The following is a 24,005-nucleotide window of genomic DNA, read 5'->3' on the forward strand; positions in this document are numbered from 1 at the left end:
AAGCGAGTAGCTGACTACCCAATAAGCCTAGATATTTAAACTGCAGAGGTGCAGCAGGGGTAGCTCCCGGACCCAGTGTGAGCTGGGACTGAGGAAGCTTTTCTTTATCAACTAATCATGTAGTCAATAAAAACGTTATCAACTACATGATTAGTGGATTACCCATCTCTTAACATACTTAGGGTGCATATCCCTAGCTGGGGGGGAGGGGGGGAGAGACGGACAGATACTCTCAAATACATAGTAGATAGCTGTCCCTTTTGCTACCTCTTGTTCCCTGCTGGCCCAATGGAGTTAGAGCTGTCCTGGTTCCCATCTCTGGCTCCTTTCTGCCCCCCTGTGGGCATTATACAGTATAACTGTCCCTGCTAACAGAGCCCTCCCTTTCCATTTTATGAGAAAAATCTCACTCCAGGCACATTCCATTGTCCTGGCACAGTCAAACCCTTACCCTAGCTTCAAGTTATAAAAGGAAGCTGCATATCAAATTTGATCATCCTGGCTCTTACCACTTAGGAGGAGTTCCTGAGCAGGCATACAGACTCTCTCAAATATATACTAGACTAATACCCCAGACTGGTATGCTTATTGACAGTGCTCAGAAGATACATACAGGAGTCCTGGGTGCAGATTCATCTCTATACTGCTGCTAGGGCTATGGTAGGGACAAACTCCCTCTTATGAGCCCAAGCAACTGTTCATGCTAGTAAGATTCATTCTAAAAGAGAATTCACCTTTTAACATTCAGCTCTCCTCACATCCCATGAAACACATTTATTTTCAAAACAAAAAAGTGCTCTCCTACGTAAGAAAAGTGATCCTCTATAGTGATAGAAATGTAGCCGTGTTAGTCTGGGGTAGTTGAAGCAAAATGCAGGACAATGTAGCACTTTAAAGACTAACAAGATGGTTTATTAGATGATGAGCTTTCGTGGGCCAGACCCACTTCCTCAGATCAAATAGTGGAAGAAAGTAGTCACAGGTATATATGGTTGTGACTACTTTCTTCCACTATTTGATCTGAGGAAGTGGGTCTGGCCCACGAAAGCTCATCATCTAATAAACCATCTTGTTAGTCTTTAAAGTGCTACATTGTCCTGCATTCTGATCCTCTATATAAATCCATGGTACACCCACATCTTGAATACTGCATACAGATGTGATCACCTCATCTCAAAAAAAGATAGATTGGCATTAGAAAAGGTTCAGAAAAGGGCAACAAAAATGACAGGGGTTTGGAATGGGTTTCATATGAAGAGAGATTAAAAACACTGGGACTTTTCAGCTTACAAAAGAGGAGACTAAGGGGGGATAAGACAGAAGTCTATAAAATCATGACTGGTGTGGAAAAAATGAATAAGAAAAATTTATTTACTTGTTCCCATAACATAAGAACTAGGGGTCACCAAATGAAATTAATAGGTAAAAGGTTTAAAACAAAAGGAAGTTTTTCTTCATGCAGCACTTAGTCAACCTATGGAACTCCTTGCTAGAGGATGTTGCGAAGACCAGGACTTTAACAGCATTCAGAAAAGAACTAGATAAGTTCATGGAGGTTAGGTCCATCAACACTTATTAGCAAAGATGGATAGAAATGGTGTCCCTAACCTCTCTTTGTCAGAGGCTGGAAATGGATGACAGGAGAGGTATCATTTGATGATTATCTATTCTGTTAAAGCCCTCTGGGGCACCTGGCATTGACCACTGTTGGAAGACAAGATATTGGCTAAATTGACCTTTGGTCCGGTATGGCTGTTCTTATGTTTGATCCAGCAAAAAAAAAATTTAATTTTTTTGCAGTTCACTATAAAGGATATAAAAATTGCCATGAGACTTGTACCTGTGTTTGCTTTATGCTGTGTTTGGGTGACAAGCTTCCTGTGCTATTCAGGCTGTTTACACTACCATGGGATGGGGTAGAACGAAGGCTATCTTTAGGTGGAGGACTTGCAGGAAGAACAGGAACAGCACCAGGAAAAACTGGCGTCTTCTTTCTTTTGGAAGGTGGTATAAGTGTGGGAGGTAATGCTGAGGGAACTGGCTCCTTCTCAAGAGCTCTATATACCAAGTGCATTGCCTGCAAAAGTAAAAGGTAAAATACACCAATTAACAGAGGAACACATAACAAAAAGTTTCCAAAATACAAGGGAGATGAAAGTAAACATGGTGTGGCATTATTGGATTGTAATAAGAACATACAAAACATTGTTGCAACCAGTTACATGTTTTCATCGAATCTTGTACAAAGTAGGGATATGAAAGGCTAAGCCAGGGGTGGGCAATAATTTTAGTTTGGAGGCAACTTCAGAGATTTTTGAAGTGGCCCTGGGCTGCCTCAGAGGGAAGGGGCAGGGCCAAGGCACTTCCATGCTTCCCCACCCACAGACCCTGATTGGCCTGGGGGTGGGGAGCGTGTGGTGCTTCTAAGTGCTGCGCACTCCTTGCAGGGCAGGGGTAGGGTGGGAGGAGATTTCGCTCACTTCCCCCTGCCCGCAGGCCCTGATTGGCCTGGGGGCGGAGGGAGCAGCAAGGCCTCCGCAGGCCGGATCAACTCGCTTGGCAGGCCGGATCCAGCCAGAAGAGGCTCTTTTGCCCACCCCTGGGTTAACCGTAACCCGTGGGGGCTGAAGCAGCTCCCTGCCTGATGCAAACATTCAAAGTAGTCCCTGTCCCCGGAAGGTCCAGGCACCCCAGAGGCAGGAGCTGCTCTGGCATCTGGAGCAGCCTCTGTCTGCAGGGAACCCAGCCTTCCAGACAGGGGCTGCTCTGTTGAGGGCTCGAAGCCAAGTTGAAGCAGTCACCCCTGCCACCCCATTTAGTCGGTTAACTGAATAAATGTTAGGTTAACCTATCATTTAGCTGGTTAACTGATTTTAACGATGATTTTACATCGCTAATACAAAGTGAACCAAGTAAGGTGTCTATCGAAAGCCTGTGATTCACTGATAGTGTTTATACTATTAATATGCATGCATCGTTTTTGTATTTGAAGTTATGAGTATTGGCTATGTGAGATATCAGCAGAAGGGTTGGCAAACCTATTGTGAAAGGGTTGCTAGTCAAATAAATAGGAGTACTTGATGGACAATGCACCTCAGATGGTGCCAAACCACTTCTGATCCACTTGTTCACAGCAAAGATGAGCTTTGCTGTGAACCTTCTGACCAGCATGTAAGCAACGGCTGCTGCCCAAAAAGGACTAGACAGGTGACTTGCTCATGTGACAAACTCCATGTTGGGACATACTTTCTTACAAAGTGAACAATGGAATTCCTTCCACAAGGGCTAGAGAGTATAGAGCGGGTCCTGGGGGTTCCTCAATTTTTGTTTTGTATCCTGTCTTCAATCTGACTAATTTCCTCTGAAGGATCTCTGCTATGACTGGGAAGGACTGACGATCCATCCTAACAGAGGATGTATTCCAGAGACTTGTTTTAAGACAGCAGTTTATTCCATCTCTGCTACAGTCCTGCACCAAGAACCTTGCCATTGATGTATGTAAGTTGATTCCTTTAACAATTTTATTCTCAACCTTTTCTTTCTTTCTTCTATTAATAACCCTTTTGATTCTAAAGAATTGGCACAGCGTGCTCTTTTGGGTAAGATCTGAGGTTTAAATTAACCTTGGAATGAGGCTGTTCATTTGGGATCGGAAGAACCTGTTTGGATCTGGTGATACTGGTTTTCATAACCTTGCCTCTGTATAAGGAGGTTATTGGCAGTTGCAACAGGAGAAATGGAGTGTTTAAGGGGATTGCTTGTGTGACTTCTTGCTAGCCATTGTGGCAAACACAAGTGCTCTCTGTGACTGGTTTTGTGCACCTTATAGTAGAGGACCCCCATTCTTGGGCTGTAAATAGCTCTGTCTCGAAGCTATTTGCTCAGATTTGACCCTCTCAGCAGCGCCCCAGAAACCTCCTGTATTTCACATGGTAAGACATGAAACCAGAGATACAGGTCACAGTAGAGCTGTACAGGACTCTGAATGCTGCACAAGATGATTAAACCCGATACCCTGGACAAGGGGGAGCCAGATGAGGGGTTCAATGAAGAAGACCATTTTAGTGGCTGTAATTTGAATGATCTGGAGTAGGGTGCAGTGTGGATAAAGAGCAGCCAGAGAAGACGCTGCAATTCTCATAATTAAGTTCAAGGAAACAATAATACCTACACACTGCTTTCTTAAACTTTCAATTAAAAAAACCTACCACAGCAAATTCATCCTTGTCCAGGTGTCCATCTTTGTCAATATCACTGAGATCCCAGACCTACAGTATTTAGACAAAAATGTTACAACAAATTCTATTAGTAATACATAGGTTAAAAACATCAATTACACTAAAAATGTTAATACTCTCTAGAAATCTGAGGTCCATTTTCTGAAAGTCATATTACTTATGATAATATACATGGAAGCATATGTTTGGGGCTGACAAGAGGCTTAAAGGGATACAAAGTTTCATCTGTTCTGGTACTTCAGCCTATGTTATCATAACTTTTCATTCACATCAAGCCAAAGAAGAAAGTGGCCTTTCATGGTCAGGGTGAAAGCAGGTGAGCAAGGGCTCATGCTGCACTAGCTGGAACCCAAACTTGGCCCTGATACAGAACACTTAACTTAATACACTGGCACCTCAGATAAGAATGCAAAAATGTAATTAATAAATAAAAAAAGAAAAAACGTTAAAGGGTATGTATTGCATGTATTACATATTTGTAAGGGGAGTCCCCAAAGTTCAAAGCTATTGCTCACAAAATACAGAATGTGTAACAAAAGTATAATGCAATTGTTTAAAAACCATGATTTACTGAAGTTTTCACAGAATAACCTGATTCCTGAGTACACTCATGATAGTTGGAGTTCACATTTACGGTTGGTTTAATAGCTCCTAGTATGAAAAAAGCTAGCAGGATATAAGGCCTTATAAGCCATTTTGAGGACAGCTTTTCAAACCAGAAGCATTCACTTTTCTTTTAAATTGACTTGCTTCTCTGCTCAGTAATTTTTAAAGCAACGTTCTTGCTCTTAAAAGACTACAAGACAAATTAAGCAGATCCAGCCTAGGGCCAAGTTGGTTGTATGTGTGTGCATGTGAGGGTGTTTTGCTTTTAAATGAACTACGTAAGTGCCTAAATATTGGTTTAGAGACCGTAATTTTAGGCAGCCATTTTTTTAAACGTTGGCCTAGATCTGAACTATTGCTTTCATTGAAAATAATGCTATCAGTTACATTGCATATTTACTTTCACTAGAAAGAGAAATTACATTAAAGCATGGTTAGGAAAACCTACAGCACACTTACCCTTCCGAGGATATCAAGAGGTAGCTTTGAGTTCATCAATACTGGTTTTACTTTGTCTCCTGAAAGTACACCATTTACAGGCAAAAGGCTTTCAAAAATACCATCAAACTTCGCTTTTTCTTCCACCTAGTTGGTAAGAAATAGCCTGAATAAGTAAAAAAGTGTGCCTGTGTGAGTGTCAAAAATTAAATCTTTCAAGAAGCTAAGTGACTGGTTAGTAATTTATTATTTTAACTTCCTAGCATGAACCTGTATGCTATATCCTAAACACTGTACTGTATTTAGATGTAAAATTCACAGTACAAGCTTTAGGACCTTATTTTTCTCAGTATGAAAATAAGATTTCTGGAGACTGAAGAACTGTGGCCATAATATGCATTTCTCTAATGTTCCAGAAAGACAACACATTTTGATTCACTAACTGGTGCCCAGATTTCAAATTATGAAACTTTCACAGATCATTTACAATACAAAGAACTTTAAAAACAAAGAGTAGTCCTGTGGCACCTTAGAGACTAAGAATTGTTACTTTCAAAGATTTTGCTTTCTATATTATAATATAGTCAACGAGATACCTTTATTTAAATGATTTGACAATTTAAATTTTTCACAAACAGAAACTGTATTTTACATTTCTATCACACAATTAGAAAATTAAGTTATAAATACAAAACATATGCAAAAATTACTGTTTTCATTAGACCATACAGCAGGCACCAAAAAAAAATCATAATCCTAGAAAGTTGTACATTCAAGTTCCCTACTAATACTTGAGGATGGGATTGGTGAAGTGCTTCACTGTTCTTTAGATCAAATATTAACTCCCAGTGCCTTCTGCTCTGACTCTGGCAGCTAGGCAGAAGATTAAATTTTATAGCATAACCTTCACGTCCTGGACAACGCTTCTTACAAATATACCAAACACTGACAGAGGTTTGTTACAATATTTATATTAAATATAGAAATATATAAACACCTATATTTAGTACTGTATAATGTTGATGTGTCTGTTTCTTTAAAGGAAGGTGTCTCAAAATGGGAAGTATTTTTTCTTTCTTGGTAAAATGAATCTATCAAACACAGCCGCCAGGAACAGCATTTACATTTAAAAACTGGATTAAAAAATATTTATCTTGTACACTTACCCTAACAGCCCAGTGAGCCTCTGTTGAAGGTGGTGTGACCAATAAGGGACTGCTAGTGTCATGCTAAAATGAAGAAAGCAAATATATTTATGCACATGTAGCTTTCTCTTTAATATTCCAATGTTTTACAGAGGACTAGAGATTTAATTTGTTCTACTGAAAAGAAACACAAACTCTTGCATATGTTATCCAAGCGAGAAAAAAATGTTAAATATCATATTATTATTTGTATTACTGTAGCACCTAAAGGCCTAGTCACCAACTAAAATGCCATTGTGCTAAGTACTGTACAAACATAGAACAAAAAAACAAACCCAAAGAGCTTACAATCTATGTCCTGTAATTACTAGGAGAGTAATTTGTAAAGGAGAAAAGATTTCCCAAGGTTTCATTTTAAGCTTGAGTTCTAAACTTAAAATATCACTTACAAACTTAGGAGGTGGCATAGTCAAGTTTAGATTGCTCAAGTTAACATCATGGCCATTCTGTGCACATGCCACAAGTCGCAATGCAACATAGAAACCCTACAAATTGAAACACAACAACAAGTAAATACAGGACATTCTGTTAATAAAAACAAGCAATCTAGCTCACTGTTCTTAAGCAGAATAATCTATATTTTCAAGATCCTATGCAGATACCATTGCTTAAATGGTTAAACCACATTTGGGGAAGATGTTAAATTGCATTCACATTCCCACCCCTCTGTTTATTTCTACCTTTATACATTTCTACAGACAACTTTTACAGGAAAGGAGATTTTGCAGCAACTTGGGGAAAAACCTTTGGAACATAAGGAAAGAAACCTAATTAACTGAATACATTCTTTAAAAAAAAAGCTTCTCCACAATTAAGTCATGGTTGCCAAACTTCTTTCTTAAAAATGATCAATGTTTTTGTTTAACAAATCCAAATCCCTCCACCTCTAAATGCTGTTTAATATCCCAAATCATTAACAATATATGGGTAGACTTAGCTGTTGAATTATAAAAGGAAATTTGAATGAAGAATAGCTTTTCATTTATTTGCCAAATTCTGAGTTCAGGTTTTGGTAACTCTCTTTCAAAACCTGATGTCATCACAAATATCTACAGGAGTTGCCAGCATACAGCTGCATTCCCTAGTCTGCCTTTGCAACAGAAACACACAATCTTGGAAGTGTGGCATAAGTGAAAGAAATTGCTCATACATATTTTAATGTATGTATTTGTAATTTAAGATTAAATAATACAATGGGGAATTGTGATATTAAATAATCTTTAAAATGTTTTCTTAATACGTTAAAAAAATTAAAGTAAAAATTAATGAAGTAAAACATTAATGAATTTCAATTTCTTGAACTTTAATTATGTTATAATATTGTCAAATGCCCATACTTGCTGCAGTATTTGGTTTATTTTAATAATTTTTGTTAATCACAAATATCTAGAGTATTTTTAACAAGTAATAACAGAGTGTCGAGAACCAGAAGCAGAATCAACACTCTAATCACTAAATTCAGTGTTTTCCTCTCAATGAAAGGCCTGACTGAAGGAAGCTGAGGCTAATTACTGTAGCAAGCTAAGGATCTAGTTATTCACAAAATGGAAGAGCAGAAAGGCACAGGAAAGAAGTGCAAGGGGGAAATGAGAGAAGAGGGTGGGAGAAGATAGGCATGGCCAAGATAAAAGAAGATCTCTGCACGGAGACATCTCTTTGATCTGGCAACAGTTTTATCTCTTTGATCAGGCAACAGTTTGTATGTCACTGTAAACAGAGTTGCTGCACCAGAGGGAAAATGGGTAGTTGTTGAGATAAACACAAGTAAACTGCATATTGGTGTTTACAAACCAAAGTATTAGAGCCATTTGTAACTGTGCCGTATCATACATATGTGTAGTAAGATAAGGGCCTGAAACATAAACACGTGTATCACATGCCTGGTGTGAGGCCTAGTTAACAATGGTCAAGGCTTTGCTAATATGAAGCAAAGCTAAGCTGTGTGCAAGAAGCAGGCACCTGCTCATGGAACTTGCCATGAACAGGGTTAAGTGTGTAAAACGCTAACTGGCAATAGGCACAGGGGTAGAACAGTAAATGGTACTAGATACTGGCTGTAAAATAGTAATTGGCACTGGGCATAGGTTAAAAGCATTATTCTGCAGAAGACAAGAGTGAGGAGGGATTTGACAGCAGCCTTCAACTTCCTGAAGGGAGGTTCCAAAGAGGATGGAGAAAGGCTGTTCACAGTAGTGACAGATGGCAGAACAAGGAGCAATGGTCTCAAGTTACAGTGGGGTAATTAGGTTGGATATTAGGAAAAACTATTTCACTAGAAAGGTGGTGAAACACTGGAATGGGTCACCTAGAGAGGTGGTGGAATCTTCATCCCTAGAGGTTTTAAAGTCTTGGCTTGACAAAGCCCTGGCTGGGTTGATTTAGTTGGGATTGGTCCTGCGTTGGGCAGAGGGCTGGACTTGATGACCTCCTGAGGTCTCTTCCAGCTCTATGATTCTATGATTCTGAAGGATGGTAACCTCATTAAAAAGGATCTTGGTACCCACACACTCCCCACAGACACCAAGGACATACTGACCCAGTTTTAGGAAAAGGTTTAAAATGAGAGCATGATAGATAGAGATGTTCGGTGGCAATGGGTAGTATTTAAGCAATGTCATAGGGTAGCAACCTGACACATCAGAAGTGATGTGTAACTTGTTTGTACCTATACATAAAGTTGTGTTTTGGAAGGGCAGTAGGACCTCCCACTGACTGAGCTGGTCCATTGTGAGGGGTTACATATGTATAATGGTTTAGTAGATTCTACAGTCAACTATAACTGCACTACGTTTGAAAATAAACCTTCCATCCTTACTTGATTTTGTGGTCTTTGGGTGCTCTCTCTGAGAGTCTGCTGTGTTGACTACTTGCACAAAGTCAACATAGCACACAAGTGTGGTAGAGCCTAGACTACCTGCCTTGGCAATAACTGGTGATGTTTGCCTTGTCCAAAAAAGCAGTCTCGCTTGTTTCAAGTGTGGTGTAACAAAACACACAGGCAAGGCCCGAAAGTCAAGAATTGTTTTGCATAACAATGCAGATTAAGCATGGTACATGAAACGACATCAAGAACACAGGACAAGCAGACTTGTATTGATACTTTTGTTGTAATAAGCAAAAAGTACAGATGCAGCCATAGGACTGTCAACTGCGCACATAGCAGTAACATCCTGAGTAGCAGGATGAGCCCCAAATAGGGGCATTGGGCATTTTATGTATCCTACACAATGTGTAATCAATTGATTATTAGAATGACCAAGTCTCTCTTTGCTATAAATTCGGCTTAGTAAGAACAATCAATGGGAGGGAAAGGGCAGGATTGACTCACACGTCCTGCTCGATGTTACTAGAAGTGATGAGGCCCTTCACACTGGCTACGTCAGTGGTGGCGTTCCTATGCATGAGAAAAGATGGAACCACGACCTCCTGCCTAGCACTGCAGGTAGCACATGGGTAAAGTGTACGTGAATTAGGGTTTATTATTGTATATAGTAGATCTTTTAGTAATTGCTTTTGCATTGCTTTGTGCTGTATTAATTACTTTAGAATTTATAGTATTTAAAGTTTAAATTGTATAGTAATTGTTCTTAAGGCTTGTAAACTTAAACTTAACTGTATTAACTGCTTAAAGCTTGCAATAAATAAGAAAGTGGTTAAGTAGCCCTGAAGTGTATTGGCTTCCCTTGGATCTAAAATAAATTGAACCACACAACAACAAGAAGAGCACACACGCACGTAGCTGAATGATTATCATCACTGACAGACCTTGGAAACCCATCAGGACACCACAAGAGTGGCTCCTTACTATTACAATATGAATTTTTTTTAAATAAGAAAAGATAGAAAATTATAATAACCAGATTATCCATATTATTTTATTTTGATTAAATTAGTTTAGAACATTAGTTATATATTTGGGGGTGAGCACTGAAAAAGGCTCTTAGGCAGTAAAGTGTGTAAGCATATGCATCATGTTAATGGAACGTAAGTATTATCCTGCCTCAGAATCAAAACGTGTAGGCCTATATAATAGATTTATCTTCATGTTCACTGCACATTTTATATACCTGTTTATCCAGGTACCCTTTTCCCTCTGGATCAGCCAAATCCCATATCTGTGGAAATAAAAATCATTGTTACATGTATTTTTGTAGGCAATTTATCTCGGAAAGCTCAAATAGAAAATATCAGTACTTAAATTATTTGCTTTCTATTTCAAAATTTGAACCATAAAATCTGCTTTAAAATTTAAACTTCAAATTGTTAAAGTATATGTAAAAAAAGTTATTTATTTTAAAATTGTATCCTTCCTCACACAACGCCAGATGCAAACTCCAGTGAAATCAATGGAAGTATGTCCATTACCTTTAAAAACCTTTCTTTCAAGCTCTTACATTCTAAAGTCTGAATTTCTCTTGCACTAAAGATTACATCACAACCAACATATACAGAACAGTAATCTAGCATTTTCTTGCACTCTCTAGCTTGCAGTTGTAGAGAAGCAACTCCCACTACTCTTCAGTAGTCCTGGACTCATGATTCAACAGGTAAGTGCAGGACGAACAGATTTTTCTAACATTTTATTTTAAAATTAGTTTTAAAATCACCTTAGTGTTTTAATTAGCCACTATCATCTTTAGCTCTTTCCTCATCACAACTAGTCTTTCTTTCTTTCTCAATGTGTTCTTATACTACCCTTATCACCATAGTATCTAAGCGCCTTCCAATAGTCCAATAAATTGTGTTGTTAACACTGGGTACTTCTCTTTTACACATCTTCCGAATCCACATCGCCTCCCCCATTAAAACTTTTATCCAAATCCTGAACATCACCATCCTTGTTTATTGTAACAATCTCTGGTCTGGACTCCCAGAACCACCTCTCCCAGTCCCTCAGTCTTTCTATATTTTCCTCCTCCACTGCTTCCTACACAGCTCCTTCTCTGTGAATCACTCCATTGGTGGATTCTTGTATCTTCCCCCTTTTTTTTTTTCCAGTTTCCTCTTTCTCATTGGTTTCTCTCAGTATTTGCCACAGTTCCATAACTGCTACCTACAATACTGCTTACTCCCTCTGTCTCCTCCTCCAACTTTCACCTTTGTGCCTTCTAAGATGCTGTCTCACTGGCAAGTTGCTCCCTCATCAAGCAATTCCTTATATGATAATATTTACTATTACCTCAGCTTCCCTATACAGATTTATTGTATCTTGTGCATTATAAACTTTTGGGGGGGCTCTTAAAATATTCATAGGCGCAAATCTTTAGTCAATGCAATCAAGGGAGTAACAAGCAATCCACAGGTAACTAAGAGTTCATAAAATCAGAGGGGCACTGTTTTGCATCCTCTCTCTAGATAACCATATCCACAATGACTCAATAACAGCTGTGATCATAATGCACAGACAAAATAATGTATATGTATCCCTATATACACATACGTTCAACTTACTTTTCCAAGGATAATGTCTGGAAGACCTGATTTTTTAAGGAACAGTGCAGCTTCACTAGCCCCAACTCTCCCTGTGTATGCTGGATCTACCTGGAAAACAAAAATTAACTGACTTATGTCAGTTACAAAAGCACAAGTACAGAATGAAGAATCTCCTGTCCCTTAGCCACCCAATAACAGAGCAGTACTTGTAAGCAGTTACTATACAGCAGAGGGAACTTTATAAGTAAGTAGATATAGAGAGGAGGGAAAAATAGAATGTTAAACAAATATAAGTATTAAAAATATACCTGTTTGTAATAACTCTCATACGATGGATTCCCTGTGGAAAGCTAAAACACAAAAAAAGTGGGAAGAAACGGGAAAAAAATTAGAAAGGCAAGACTGGACCATGATCAAATATATTCCACTTTCAGGGAAAGTCAAAAGGCACATCCTAATATGAAACAAATTCATTCAAATAATTTTTGTATCTCTAATATTATATATTTAAATTAGAAAACATATCACAAATTTACCAACTTAAAGTTTGGACTCTAAAGTTTCATCCAATGAAAAAGCTTATTTCACAGCCTCAAACACAAAAGAGATGGAACATTTTATTTGGGCAGAATTTTATAGAAGGTTACAATGTCAATATTCACTGCAGAGATGTGAACAGGTAACCAATTACCCTGTAAGCATCTTCCTTAATGGGTGATGCTTACTGGGTAAAAGTTAAGTATTACCTGGGAGAGGCCCCATGTGGGCTGGGAGTCAGCAGCCTCGCAGAGAGCTGAAAGGTGAAGCATGGGGGTGGGGCGGAGTGTTACTGGCAGGGCCATAAGCAGCCACAGAGGCAACTCCAGCCAGCCTGCCTGCCCCCATTTAATCAGTTAACCGGTAGAAATGGATCTGGAGCAAAACAGCCCAGCCATGAACAGATTAACCATTTAGAAACGAACACAACAGACTGAATGCAAAATTTTAAAATATCAATATATACACAGAAATCCCCACACATTTAAATTATGCAACGTTTAAAACGCTATCATTCAAATCAGATTTATGGCATGTTTTACCTTTTCTCTCTAACTATATCTGCTGTCTCCAAACACCCTCTCTAGTGACAATTATAGACAAGTTTTCTCCACAATACTAACATCTCACCAGAGCAAAATGTAATAGCGCACGCTGACAAGTTCAGTTATTAAACTCATAGCTGCGTATTTCTTGACTATGCAATCCATATTTCACTTGTATGTTGTACATATACATATTACACACAAAAAATAACATTAAAAGAACATTAAAAATAATAAAGTCAAATACTTAAAAATTAAGAAATGCCAGAATTAAAATTGCCTCTGCAATCTTAATTCAACCCCTCTCTCGGTGTGTATTTGTAATCACATAGGCAGGGCTCGACAAATCAGTGAATTGACTCGCCTGTGGCGAGCAGATTTCAGCCGGTCGCCCTGATCACCGGAGGTACGCGCATGCGCAGTGTGGGGCTGGCGAGTAGATTTCGCCGTGGTTTGTCAAGCCCTGCACATGGGTGTTTTTAAAAAGCAAGAGGAAAAAAACAGAAATGCCATCATGTGGATTCATAACCAAGGTTCCCTGTAAGCTGCATACCCACGCAGGTGCACAGCCCTTTTCTGACCACTACACAGAGGTACAGAGCGCCCCATGCAGGCAGGAAGCTCAACTGATCACTTGGGGAAGCACTCACCCTCTTGGAGGAACAGAAGCAGCAGCAGCTGCTGCCTGCTACAAATGGAGAAGCTGGCTCCAGCCTCTACTCCAGGGTTGGGCAAAAGATGATCTGGGAGCCGTAGCCAGCTCCCTGCCTGCACTGAACCCACTTGGCACTCAGAAACGCTAGGTACAGGGCCACATGTGTGTTTCTGAACACTGAGACCCTAGAGGGAGGGGAGACAGGCTTCTCATGCTGCCCCCCGCCCCTCCTTAGTAGTTCCCATTGGTCATTTTTGGCCAATAGCAGCTGCCTGTTTACAAGACAAGCAGCATGTGAAGTGCCCCTCCTTACTCATCCCCCAGGCTCACATCATGCAGTTTAGAACAATAAACATGGCTCCTGCGACTCCCCTGAGCACATACAGGTGCTGGAAGGCAGAGACCCTAGCTAAGGTACCTGCTGGGCTGTTTGCTTGGAACCAGGTAAGGTCCCCCAGCCACAGTCTCTTTCTGGGGGTACATCTAGACTACATGGTTCCGTCGACGGAGCCATGTAAAGTAGTTTACTTGGCATAGTCAAAGAAGCGGGGATTTAAATAATCCCCGCTTCATTAAAATAAAAATGGCTGCCGCACTGTACCGACGATCAGCTGATCCGGCACAGCGCGGCAGTCTAGACACAGCGCGGTCGACAAGGGAAGCCTTTGTCGACCACTCCGGTAAACCTCGTTTCACAAGGCATACCGGAGCGGTCGACAAAGGCTTCTCTTGTCAACCGTGCCGCGTCTACACTGCCGCACTGTGCAGGATCAGCTGATCATCGGCACAGCGTGGCAGCCATTTTTATTTTAATGAAGCGGGGATTATTTTAATCCCAGCTTCTTTGACTATGCCGAGTAAACTACTTTATATGGCTCCGTCGACGGAGCCATGTAGTCTAGACGTAACCTGGCACTCCAGCCCCGACCTTCCTCCTCCAACCCTCTGCCCCCCTCTGCTCTCCTACCCCACGTAACCCAACCTTCTGCACCCCTGCTCTAGCCCCCATACACCTTCCTAAACACTGCCTCCTCTCCTATACCCCTCCTCAAGTCACAACCCTCTCTCACATCTTGCACCCCAATCTGCTATCCCTGGTCACAGTCCAAATCCCTGCACCCCCACCTGCACTCCTGCCCCAAGTCACAACTTCATCCCAGGCCATGCACCCCCACCACACCACCCCAGGTCACAATTCTCTGCTTCACCCAAACTCCCTCCCAAATCCCACACCCCAAATTCCCTTGTGCACCCAACCTCCAACCCAGACCCCCACACCTCCTCCATTAATATAATGGAAAAGTGTGGCCCTCTACCACTTACATTCTTGGAATGGCCCCTCCATCAAAAATTATTGCCCACTGCTGTGATAATGGCTTACAGTAAGAAAGAAAAAGATTCTTTTAACAGAATTTTTTGAGTGTTGCAGATATCTAAAACTCTGATCTTAATGATTTATTAAAATTTTGTGTTACTAATTAATACATGGTAAGCTGTATTGCATTAAGGCCAGATCTTTGCTATCTGGCAGAGTTCTGGCTCTTATGAGTCAGAAGCAGCAAGGACTAGGTGTGACACTAGGGCTACGTCTACACTGGCCCCTTTTCCGGAAGGGGCATGTAAATTTCACCAGTCGTCGTAGGGAAATCCGCGGGGGATTTAAATATCCCCCGAGGCATTTAAATAAAAATGTCCGCCGCTTTTTTCCGGCTTTTAAAAAAGCCGGAAAAGAGCGTCTACACTGGCCCTGATCCTCCGGAAAAAGTGCCCTTTTCCGGAGGGTCTTATTCTTTGAAGTAGGAATAAGACCCTCCGGAAAAGGGCACTTTTTCCGGAGGATCGGGGCCAGTGTAGACGCTCTTTTCCGGCTTTTTTAAAAGCCGGAAAAAAGCGGCGGACATTTTTATTTAAATGCCGCGGGGGATATTTAAATCCCCCGCGGATTTCCCTACGACGACTGGTGAAATTTACATGCCCCTTCCGGAAAAGGGGCCAGTGTAGACGTAGCCTAGGTGTTTTGTAGGATGAAACCTTATTTGCAAGATCTTTGAAAGGTGTATCTGGCTGTTAGAAAGGAAGATGATTCATATTCTCCAAGGTCTCAGAGAAGTAGCCGTGTTAGTCTGTAGCACCTTAGAAACTACTAAGAATATATAAATAGTATCATGAGCTTTCGTGGGCACAATCCACTTCTTCAACCAAGGGTAGTGTTAATTTTTTTATTTTATTTCATATTAAATAATCATAAGCATTGCACCTAGTTAGTTAATTACCCCTTGTTTTAATATATTTTCTTCCACACCTATGGACTATTTAAAATATATATTTATATCTCCAGTTTTTGTTTGTACTGGTGGGTACACATCCATACACCACCTCAATACTGGTGTTGCACCTAAGAAATTTCAACCTGACCAAGGATTGCAAATCTTAGGGTACGTCTAGACTACAGGGTTTTGTCGACAGAAGTTTTGTCGACAGATACTGTCGACAAAGCTTCTGTCGATAAAGAGCATCTAGACTACATTCAGTTCTGTCGACAAAGCAAGGTGCTTTGTCGACAAAACCCTGTAGTCTAGACACAACCCTACATGCAATAACACCATCTGTCGACAGAACTCTGTCGACAGAAGGCGTTATGCCTCGTAAAATGAGGTTTACCAGCGTCTACAAAACTGCTGAGTTCTGTCGACATTATGTTGACAGAACTCAGCGGTAGTGTAGACGCAGGTATAGTTTTGTCGACAAAAGTCCACTTTTGTCGACAAAACTCTGTAGTCTAGACACACCCTTAGAGGGAACACTACTCATAACTAGCATCCTCATTGGTCACCAATAGGGACTTGAGATACATAGCCCAGACCTCTTCCATTTAAGCTAACAGAGTAAGTGATACAATTAATAAATAATTATCCTTTTTGTGGATTTGTCATTAATAGAGGCTGAGGCATGTTTGCAAGGAGATTTCCACAAAAATCTGTGACAGCGGAGGAACAACGAGACTCGGGATCTTAGGCTACATGGACACCACTGCCAGAACCAATGGCCTGAGACAGATACACCCAGGGGCAGATGACCGTTTTGCGGGGCCCCAGGCAGCATAATTCCGCAGGGCCCCCCCTTTGCCACGGCGCATGCGCGGGGCTTTCTGAAGCACAGGGCCTGGGGCGGCCGCCCCGTTCGCCCTGCCCTATATCCGCCCCTGGATACACCAACAGATGATTTAGCGGGTCTAGTGAAGACCTCCCAAATCCAAAGAAGATTATTTTCAAGTCGAACTACATAATCTACCCCCATGAGAAGGGAGAAGTAAATTGACAGGAGAGTTTCTCCCTTTGCTCCCTACAGTGTAGACGCTGCAGTATCTTGACTGAAGGAACATTTATTTCCTATTTGATCTGAGGAAGTGGGTCTGGCCCACGAAAGCTCATCATCTAATAAACCATCTTGTTAGTCTTTAAAGTGCTACATTGTCCTGCATTTTGCTTCATTTATTTCAGTGACTTTATTCACATAGCTGGAGTTGTGTATCTTACTTGACTTACTGCAGTAGTGTAGATCAGCAGTGCTGTTCCACTGGGAGGGGGCGGGGGATTCGCAGCGCTTTTATCCGGGCCAGCTGATATTTTCTTTTCCTACCTCGACGTACATGCGGCAGGGGTGGGGGGAGTGGCAGGGGAGTGAACCAGCACTTTAAATTAAAGGGTACGGCTTTTTTTGTTTTGCTCAACAAAAATTTTCCCATCTCCAGGGGTTGCGAATGAAAGAACGTTGAGCACCACTGATGTAGACCTATCTTTAGGTTAATTCCAGATTCTAGAGGGGAAAATGCTCTGATGATCACCTTTTGCTTCTCTTCCTCCAAGACTAACTCATTCTGTCCCACCTCCTACACCAGTGGTCCCCAACCTTTCGTGGCTGGCGGGCATCTGGGGATGGGGCCACTCACATACTGGGTGTCCAGGGGTGGGGCCATGCATGTGCTGTGCGCCTGGGGGTGGGGTCCGTCCACGTGCCCTGAGTCCAGGGCCAGCAACGCGCATGTGCCATGCGCCTGGGGTAGGGGCAGTCCATGCGCCGCGTGCCCAGGGCCGGCACCACGCATGTGCCGCGCGCCGGGGGCGGGGTCAGCCCAGATGTTTCGGCAGGCGTACATAAATGCCCCGGTGGGTGCCATGGCGCCCACGGGCACCGCGTTGTGGACCACTGTCCTACACAGTGCTCCTGTACTATTTGTCCCATTAGCTCTTGTCCCACTCTCCTCACTCAGTCTCCACCTCTCAGGAGCTTCATCTTAGTATCAGTCTCCTCTGCTGGGCTGCTCTAGTGAGTCTTCCTTCCCCATGCTCTTTTCTCCAGATAGTTCCAGTCTCTCTCCTAACTGGCACTTAATCCCAGTCTCTTTGCCCACCCAGTCCCGGCCCACCTTAGCCCCCACTGCTCCCTTTAGGTCACAATTCCAAATCTTCCTCTTGCCAGGCTCTTTGTCTTCCTCAACTCTTAGGGTTGCCAACTTTCCCAGACCAGACACCACGTGGCAATGGTCTCCAGTCTGTGTAGTCAGGAAAGTTGGCAACCCTATCCTACGTATGGCTCTTATTTTCTCTATATTCTAATCAAACAGCTGCTTCTTCTATGCTGCTTGGGTATCTGTTCCCAAGAGGGAACACTGAAAGAACAAGAGCTAGTCTGCATATTCATAGTTCTGGTGGTCAGTGATACAGAGGCCTACAGCACGAGTGAGCAACAATTGGAGGGAAAGTATTATTCAGCCCATGCAGTCCTGCGCCGGAACACTTTCAATATGGACAGAATCTTTGGAGAAGCTAGAGACCAAACTCTATTGACCATACGCAAACTGAGATTTTTAAAAGGCTTATAAAATGTCCAAACTTGAGCTTTTATTTTCTAGCATGGGAACAGCAAAAGGTTCATCACTAACACAAACGCAACCTTTTGCCAAAATCTCAAGTTCCTGATCCAAAGCATGGACGCATACTAACTCTACAGCTCCTTAAGAACAGTTACAAGATTGGGTTTTTTAAATCATGGGCAAAGTGACATCCCCCATCCCCAATATTTTCCCCAGAAATGGCTGAATCATTTTTGTCGAAACTTTCTTAAAACATGCAGGTTGAGGTAGATATGTGGCATGGGAAATTTTAAGTCAAACAGTTAAAAAATTGGCAAATTTATAAAACCAGGGTCTTAGAAGGGGAAGTGTCAGGCAACCTGGAGCATGGGTGGAACTAGAAGTACTACTTATGTTTATATACATGCCCATGCATGCATGAGCACATATTTTTTTGCCAGGGGCCACACCAGAAGGGGCAGGGCCAGGATACTTCCCTGCTTGGTCTGGGGGTTGGGAAGCACCTTTGCCCCTTCCCCCAGAGGTTCCCCCTAGGCACCCATGCCCCTGGCAGTGGGAGGGACTTTGCGCATGCCCGCTTCTGCCCCTAGGCCAATCAGGACTTGGGGGCGGGGGAGCATGCAAAGTCTCCTTCCGCCCTTCCAGGAGCCGTGCGCTCCTGACAAGGCGGAGGAAACATCATGTGCTTCCCTGAACTCCCAAGCCCTAACTGGCCTAGGGGCAGGGGAATGGCAGGGCCTCTGCAGGCCGGATAAACCCGCTTGCCAGGCTGGATTTGGCCTGTGGAAGCCCTTTTGCCCACCCCTGATGTAACCGCTGAAATTTTCAGAGGTTACATGGCTATTTAAACAAATGCATTTTAAAATCACTAATGACTAGTCTTAGTCTGGATGCCTTTGTGTAAAGATACTTAATTATAATCCATCTGGTCCCCTCCCCCATTTATCTGTATTCCATTTTGGTGGGTCTACACAGACACACACACACAAACACTTACGCTGTTTTCAAGTACATATAAAAATTCAAGGAAGTTCTTTCATTTGCTCTAAAATTCTACTACTTTATATAAAATTATCACACACTGATGGGTTTTTTTTTTGTCTGCACAGAACTTTTTCTAAGGAAACAGCAAAACACTGCTAATTTTTTTTTAAGTATCAATACTGAAAGAAAATCTACATCCTGTCCACAGCAAGACCACCTATTTTTCTCAGTAACCCCCTTAAACATATTTAACTGGTTAACAGATTAAACCAGTTAAACAATTAAATGGAATTTTACATCTCTACTTAGGGAAGGAGTTGGGGATGTGGGTTCTGGGCAGGAATTAGGGTGCAGGAGATAGCTCACAACTGGAGCAGAGGGTTGGGGACTGGCTCTTATCTGGGGTAGCCTCCCTTTGGGGGTGCAAGCCTAGGGGAAGGGAGGAGAAGGGGCAGATGGTTCTGTGTGCTCCCCTGCACTCACTTGTGGTTACCACCCTCCACAGCTCCCACAGTCCCTGATTCCCAGCCAATGGGAGCTGCAGAGGCTGAACCTGCAGGTAAAGAAAGTGGGGGTGGTTCCTGGTGCTTGCAGCTCCAGCTCTAGGGAGAAGGGAAATGGCAGCACACAGAACCACTGCCTCTCCACACCAAAAAAGGCTGGAATGCAGGGGCAGTAGTAGCTGCAGCCCTGGGCTTAGGGGACCCTGCATAAAGATCTGCAGGTTTGGTAGCCCAGAGATCTTATTGTGGGGCCTGGGCAGCAGCCCCTAAAGCCCTTTTCTTAATCTGGCCCAACTCTGCCTGGATGCTCTCTCCCTCCTGTGGGCTCTGCACTAGCTCCGCTGACAAGCCATATTACCCCAGCTGTCCCCATCCTCCTGTGGGCTCAGAACCAGCTCCAGCCTTCTCTAGCCCCAGGCTGTTCTGCATCCCCCGCTCATGCTGCTCACCAACTCTTGGTGAGTGGAAAGTGGGCACTGAACACGCAGGCAAGAGGGCAGCCAGAGGGATGGGACTGAGGGTGGCCAGAGCTGGTGCTGAACCCAAGGGTGGGGGCTACCCGAAGCCAGTGCTAAGTCTGCCAGAAAGGGCAGTGGAGGAGGCTGCTGCTGCACTGTCTGGGGCATGGGAAGGGGGGTTGCCAGAGCCTGTGCTGAGCCCACGGGCATAGGGAAAGAGGCTGGAGGATGGGGCTGGCTACAGTGTTCTGGCCAGCACTCATGGTGCTCACCACCACCAGCGCCCTCCTGCCTGCTCCACTGAGGCTGCAAGTGAGTGTTCATATGTGTGGATGTTCGTAAATCAAACATTCACAATTCAGGAAGTGACTGTATGTGCAACTACCCAGATAAAAGCAGGATTTTTAGTACAGGCAGTCCCCGAGTTACGCGGATCCGACTTATGTCGGATCCGCAGTTACGAACGGGGCACTTCCTCTCCCTGGTCTCGAGCAGACCAGGGAGAGGAAGCAAAGCGGCGGCGGAACGCGCGGCCAGCTGACAGCCCAGAGTCTGGGCTGTCAGCTGGCCGCGCGTTCCGCCGCTCTGCTGTGCTCCGCTCTGCTCCCCCTCCCCCTGATCTGCAGGGGGGGGGGGGGAGCAGAGCGGAGCACGCGGCCAGCTGACAGCCCAGATGCGTCTGGGCTGTCAGCTGGCCGCGCGTTCTGCGGCTCTGCTCTGCTCCGCTCTGCTCCCCCTCCCCCTGGTCTGCAAACCATGGGGGGGGGGGGGGAAGCAGAGCGGAGCACGCGGCCAGCTGACAGCCCAGACGCGTCTGGGCTGTCAGCTGGCCGCGCGTTCCGCCGCTCTGCTCTACTCTGCTCCCCCTCCCCCTGGTCTGCAGACCTGGGGGACGGGGAGCAGAGCAGAGCAAAGCCGCGGAGCCCGAGGGCAGCAGGATAGCCACGGCGCGTCTGGGCTGTCCCGCTGCCCGCGTGTTCCGCCGCTTTGCTCCGGACGCCTGTGGTACAGCAGCTGGGGCGCTGCCGGTTGGTCCCGTAGCGCCGCTCTGGGTGCCACTGGACCAACCCAGCAGCACCCCAGCTGCTCTGCCCCAGGTGTCCCCTAGTCAGCAGCTGCTGAAAATGACCAGTGGCTGACTACAGGAAGCCCCTGCTCCGGGCTTCCTGGAATCAGCCGCTGATCAGTTTCAGCAGCAGCTGACTTGGGGATGCCTGGGGTTCTTAAGTTGAATCTGTATGTAAGTCAGAACTGGCGTCCAGATTCAGCCACTGTTGAAACTGATCAGTTTCAGCAGCGGCTGAATCTGGACGCCAGTTCCGACTTACATACAGATTCAACTTAAGAACAAACCTACAGTCCCTATCTTGTACGTAACCCGGGGACTGCCTGTATGTTAAATATCTGAGACTTGCCATACAGGATGCATTTTTTCAATCCACTGAAAAACTGTTACCTATTTTATCAACTTTTCCTCTTAGAGATGAATCTTTAACAAGTACTGTAACTATCAAGTTCTATGAAAGAGAAAAGAATGTTTACCTCTGAAGTCTTTAAGATATCATGAAATCCCTGGGAGGCCAGTGTCTAAACACAGATTTAAATTGTAAACACCACCACATATCTTGAAAATATCTAGTTCTTTATTTATATGCTAGTGAATTTTCTTTTAGATATTTATCAGCCATATTGTTTATCAGATCAGAAATGCTTTCTATCGCAAAATTAGGGTGAAAATTATTGAAAAAATTCTACCCTAAATTTTTACAGTAATAATCATGAAAGCAAAGTGCATCAACCACAAGGACGGTCCTCTGCTTCCTTTTGTATATTTTGTTTAGAATTAATTAATAAATTAAAGACTTAGAATATATGCCATCTTCTTGCACTTCAAAACATTCTATTTTGTCCACCTAGGGTTTATGTGACTACAGTCTTGTTGCAACCACAGCCAATTTTGGATTTTTATTTATTTATTTAGCTAGAAATTTAGCAAGATTACAAATTAGCAACAATGACAAATGTATATTGGGGTCTGTCAGGGCTGTGATCTGTGTCCAAAGAAAGGTCTGGAAAGCAACACTCTGCTATAATGAGGCATTTGGCAAAATTGTGTGTGTCATACAACCAATTATATCAAACACTGTGGAAGTATAACTCCTCAGAGCAAAACATAAAACTTTTTTTTTTTAAAGACAATATTTCATCAGAGACCTAACATGTCCTGAGCCAGGAGCTAACCCTATTGTAGAACTCCAGTTCTCCCTCCCCCCCATCAATTAATCGATGGAAATTCCATTTACTATTCTATTAGCTGATTACCTGCAATTTAATATCACTAATTTGGTCATGTTAAATTTGAAAATGAATTGAAGTTCTGCTGTTTCTCTATTCACAGCTTTGGTTGGCCGGAAATCACCATTTGCAGGCAACACGAATGCGGGGAAGTGGTGTCCCAGTCTGTGGCGCTTCCTGCCACTCACATTGGCTGCGAATGGCGATTCACGGCCAACCAGAGCTGCGTCCTCCAATACCTGCTGAGGCACAGGTAAACATAGTGGCAGTGGCCTGCAAGGACTAACCCTGTTGGCTGCGTTTTTTTGTATTGCCCACCTTGGGCTAGAATGAGCTGGAGTACTACATCCAGTTCTAGGAACCACACCTTAGAAGAGAGGTGGACAAAGTAACAAGTCCAGAGGAGAAAGCAACAACAGTTACAAAAGGCTGAGCCAACCAGACCCTATGAGGAAAGATTAAAAATAAAACTTGGCATGGTTAGTCTAGAAAAAAACTAGTAGTCCTGTAGCACTTTAGAAACTAATATATAGTATCATGAGCTTTAGTGGGCAAAACCCACTTCTTCAGATGAGCTAGACAAACTAGAAAAACAGTCTGAGGTAAAGAGGATGAAATTCAATAAGGACAAATACAAAGTATTCCACTTAGGAAGGAACAATCAGTTGCCTACATTTACATAAACAGTAAATGACTGCCTAGGAAGCAGTACTGTGGAAAGAGATCTGGGGATCATGGTGGACCACAAGCTAAATATGAGTGAACAGTGTGACACTGTTGCAAAAAAAAAAAAAAAAAAGGTAAACATAAGTCTAGGATGTGCAGGAGTGTTGTAAGCAAGAGATGAGACGTAATTCTGCTCTACTCCTTGCTGATAAGGCCTCAACTCAAGTATCGTGACCAGTTCCGAGTACCACATTTCAAGAAAAACGTGGACAAACTGGAGAAGGTCCGGAGAAGAGCAATAAAAATGATTAAAAGTCTAGAAAACATGACCTATGAGGGAAGACTGAAAGAACTGGGTTTGTTTAGTCTGTAAAAGAGAGGAGGACTGAGAAAGGATGTGCTAAAAGCTTTCAAGTACCTAAAAGATTGTTACAAGGAAGAGGGAGAAAAAAAATATATTATCTTAATCCTCTGAAAGGAGGACAAGAAGCAATGGGTTTAAATTGTAGCAAGGACAGTTACACACTGGAATAAACTGCCTAGGAAGGTTGTGGAATCTTCATCATTGG

General features: G+C 43.0%; 1 protein-coding gene across 9 annotated transcripts in view; it reads right to left on the reverse strand.

The window, feature by feature from the left end:
- Positions 1-24,005, reverse strand: part of EPS15L1 (epidermal growth factor receptor pathway substrate 15 like 1) — a 118,657-nt gene that overhangs the window by 92,789 nt on the left and 1,863 nt on the right. For 8 of the 9 annotated variants that reach the window (XM_075903362.2, XM_075903359.2, XM_075903358.2 and 5 more), the window contains exons 2-9: positions 12,229-12,270; positions 11,939-12,028; positions 10,555-10,602; positions 6,877-6,972; positions 6,449-6,511; positions 5,304-5,429; positions 4,209-4,268; positions 1,841-2,077 (exon numbers count right to left, since the gene is read on the reverse strand). In XM_075903362.2, coding sequence (XP_075759477.1) covers positions 1,841-2,077; positions 4,209-4,268; positions 5,304-5,429; positions 6,449-6,511; positions 6,877-6,972; positions 10,555-10,602; positions 11,939-12,028; positions 12,229-12,270 — 762 coding nt within the window. Of the gene's footprint in view, positions 1-1,840; positions 2,078-4,208; positions 4,269-5,303; positions 5,449-6,448; positions 6,512-6,876; positions 6,973-10,554; positions 10,603-11,938; positions 12,029-12,228; positions 12,271-24,005 lie in introns of those variants that run through there. The other variant, XM_075903363.2, reaches the window with a different exon arrangement.

The sequence above is a fragment of the Pelodiscus sinensis genome, chromosome 32 (genome assembly GCF_052426305.1).
Source record: "Pelodiscus sinensis isolate ZL-2025 chromosome 32, ASM5242630v1, whole genome shotgun sequence".
NCBI lineage: Eukaryota > Metazoa > Chordata > Testudines > Trionychidae > Pelodiscus > Pelodiscus sinensis.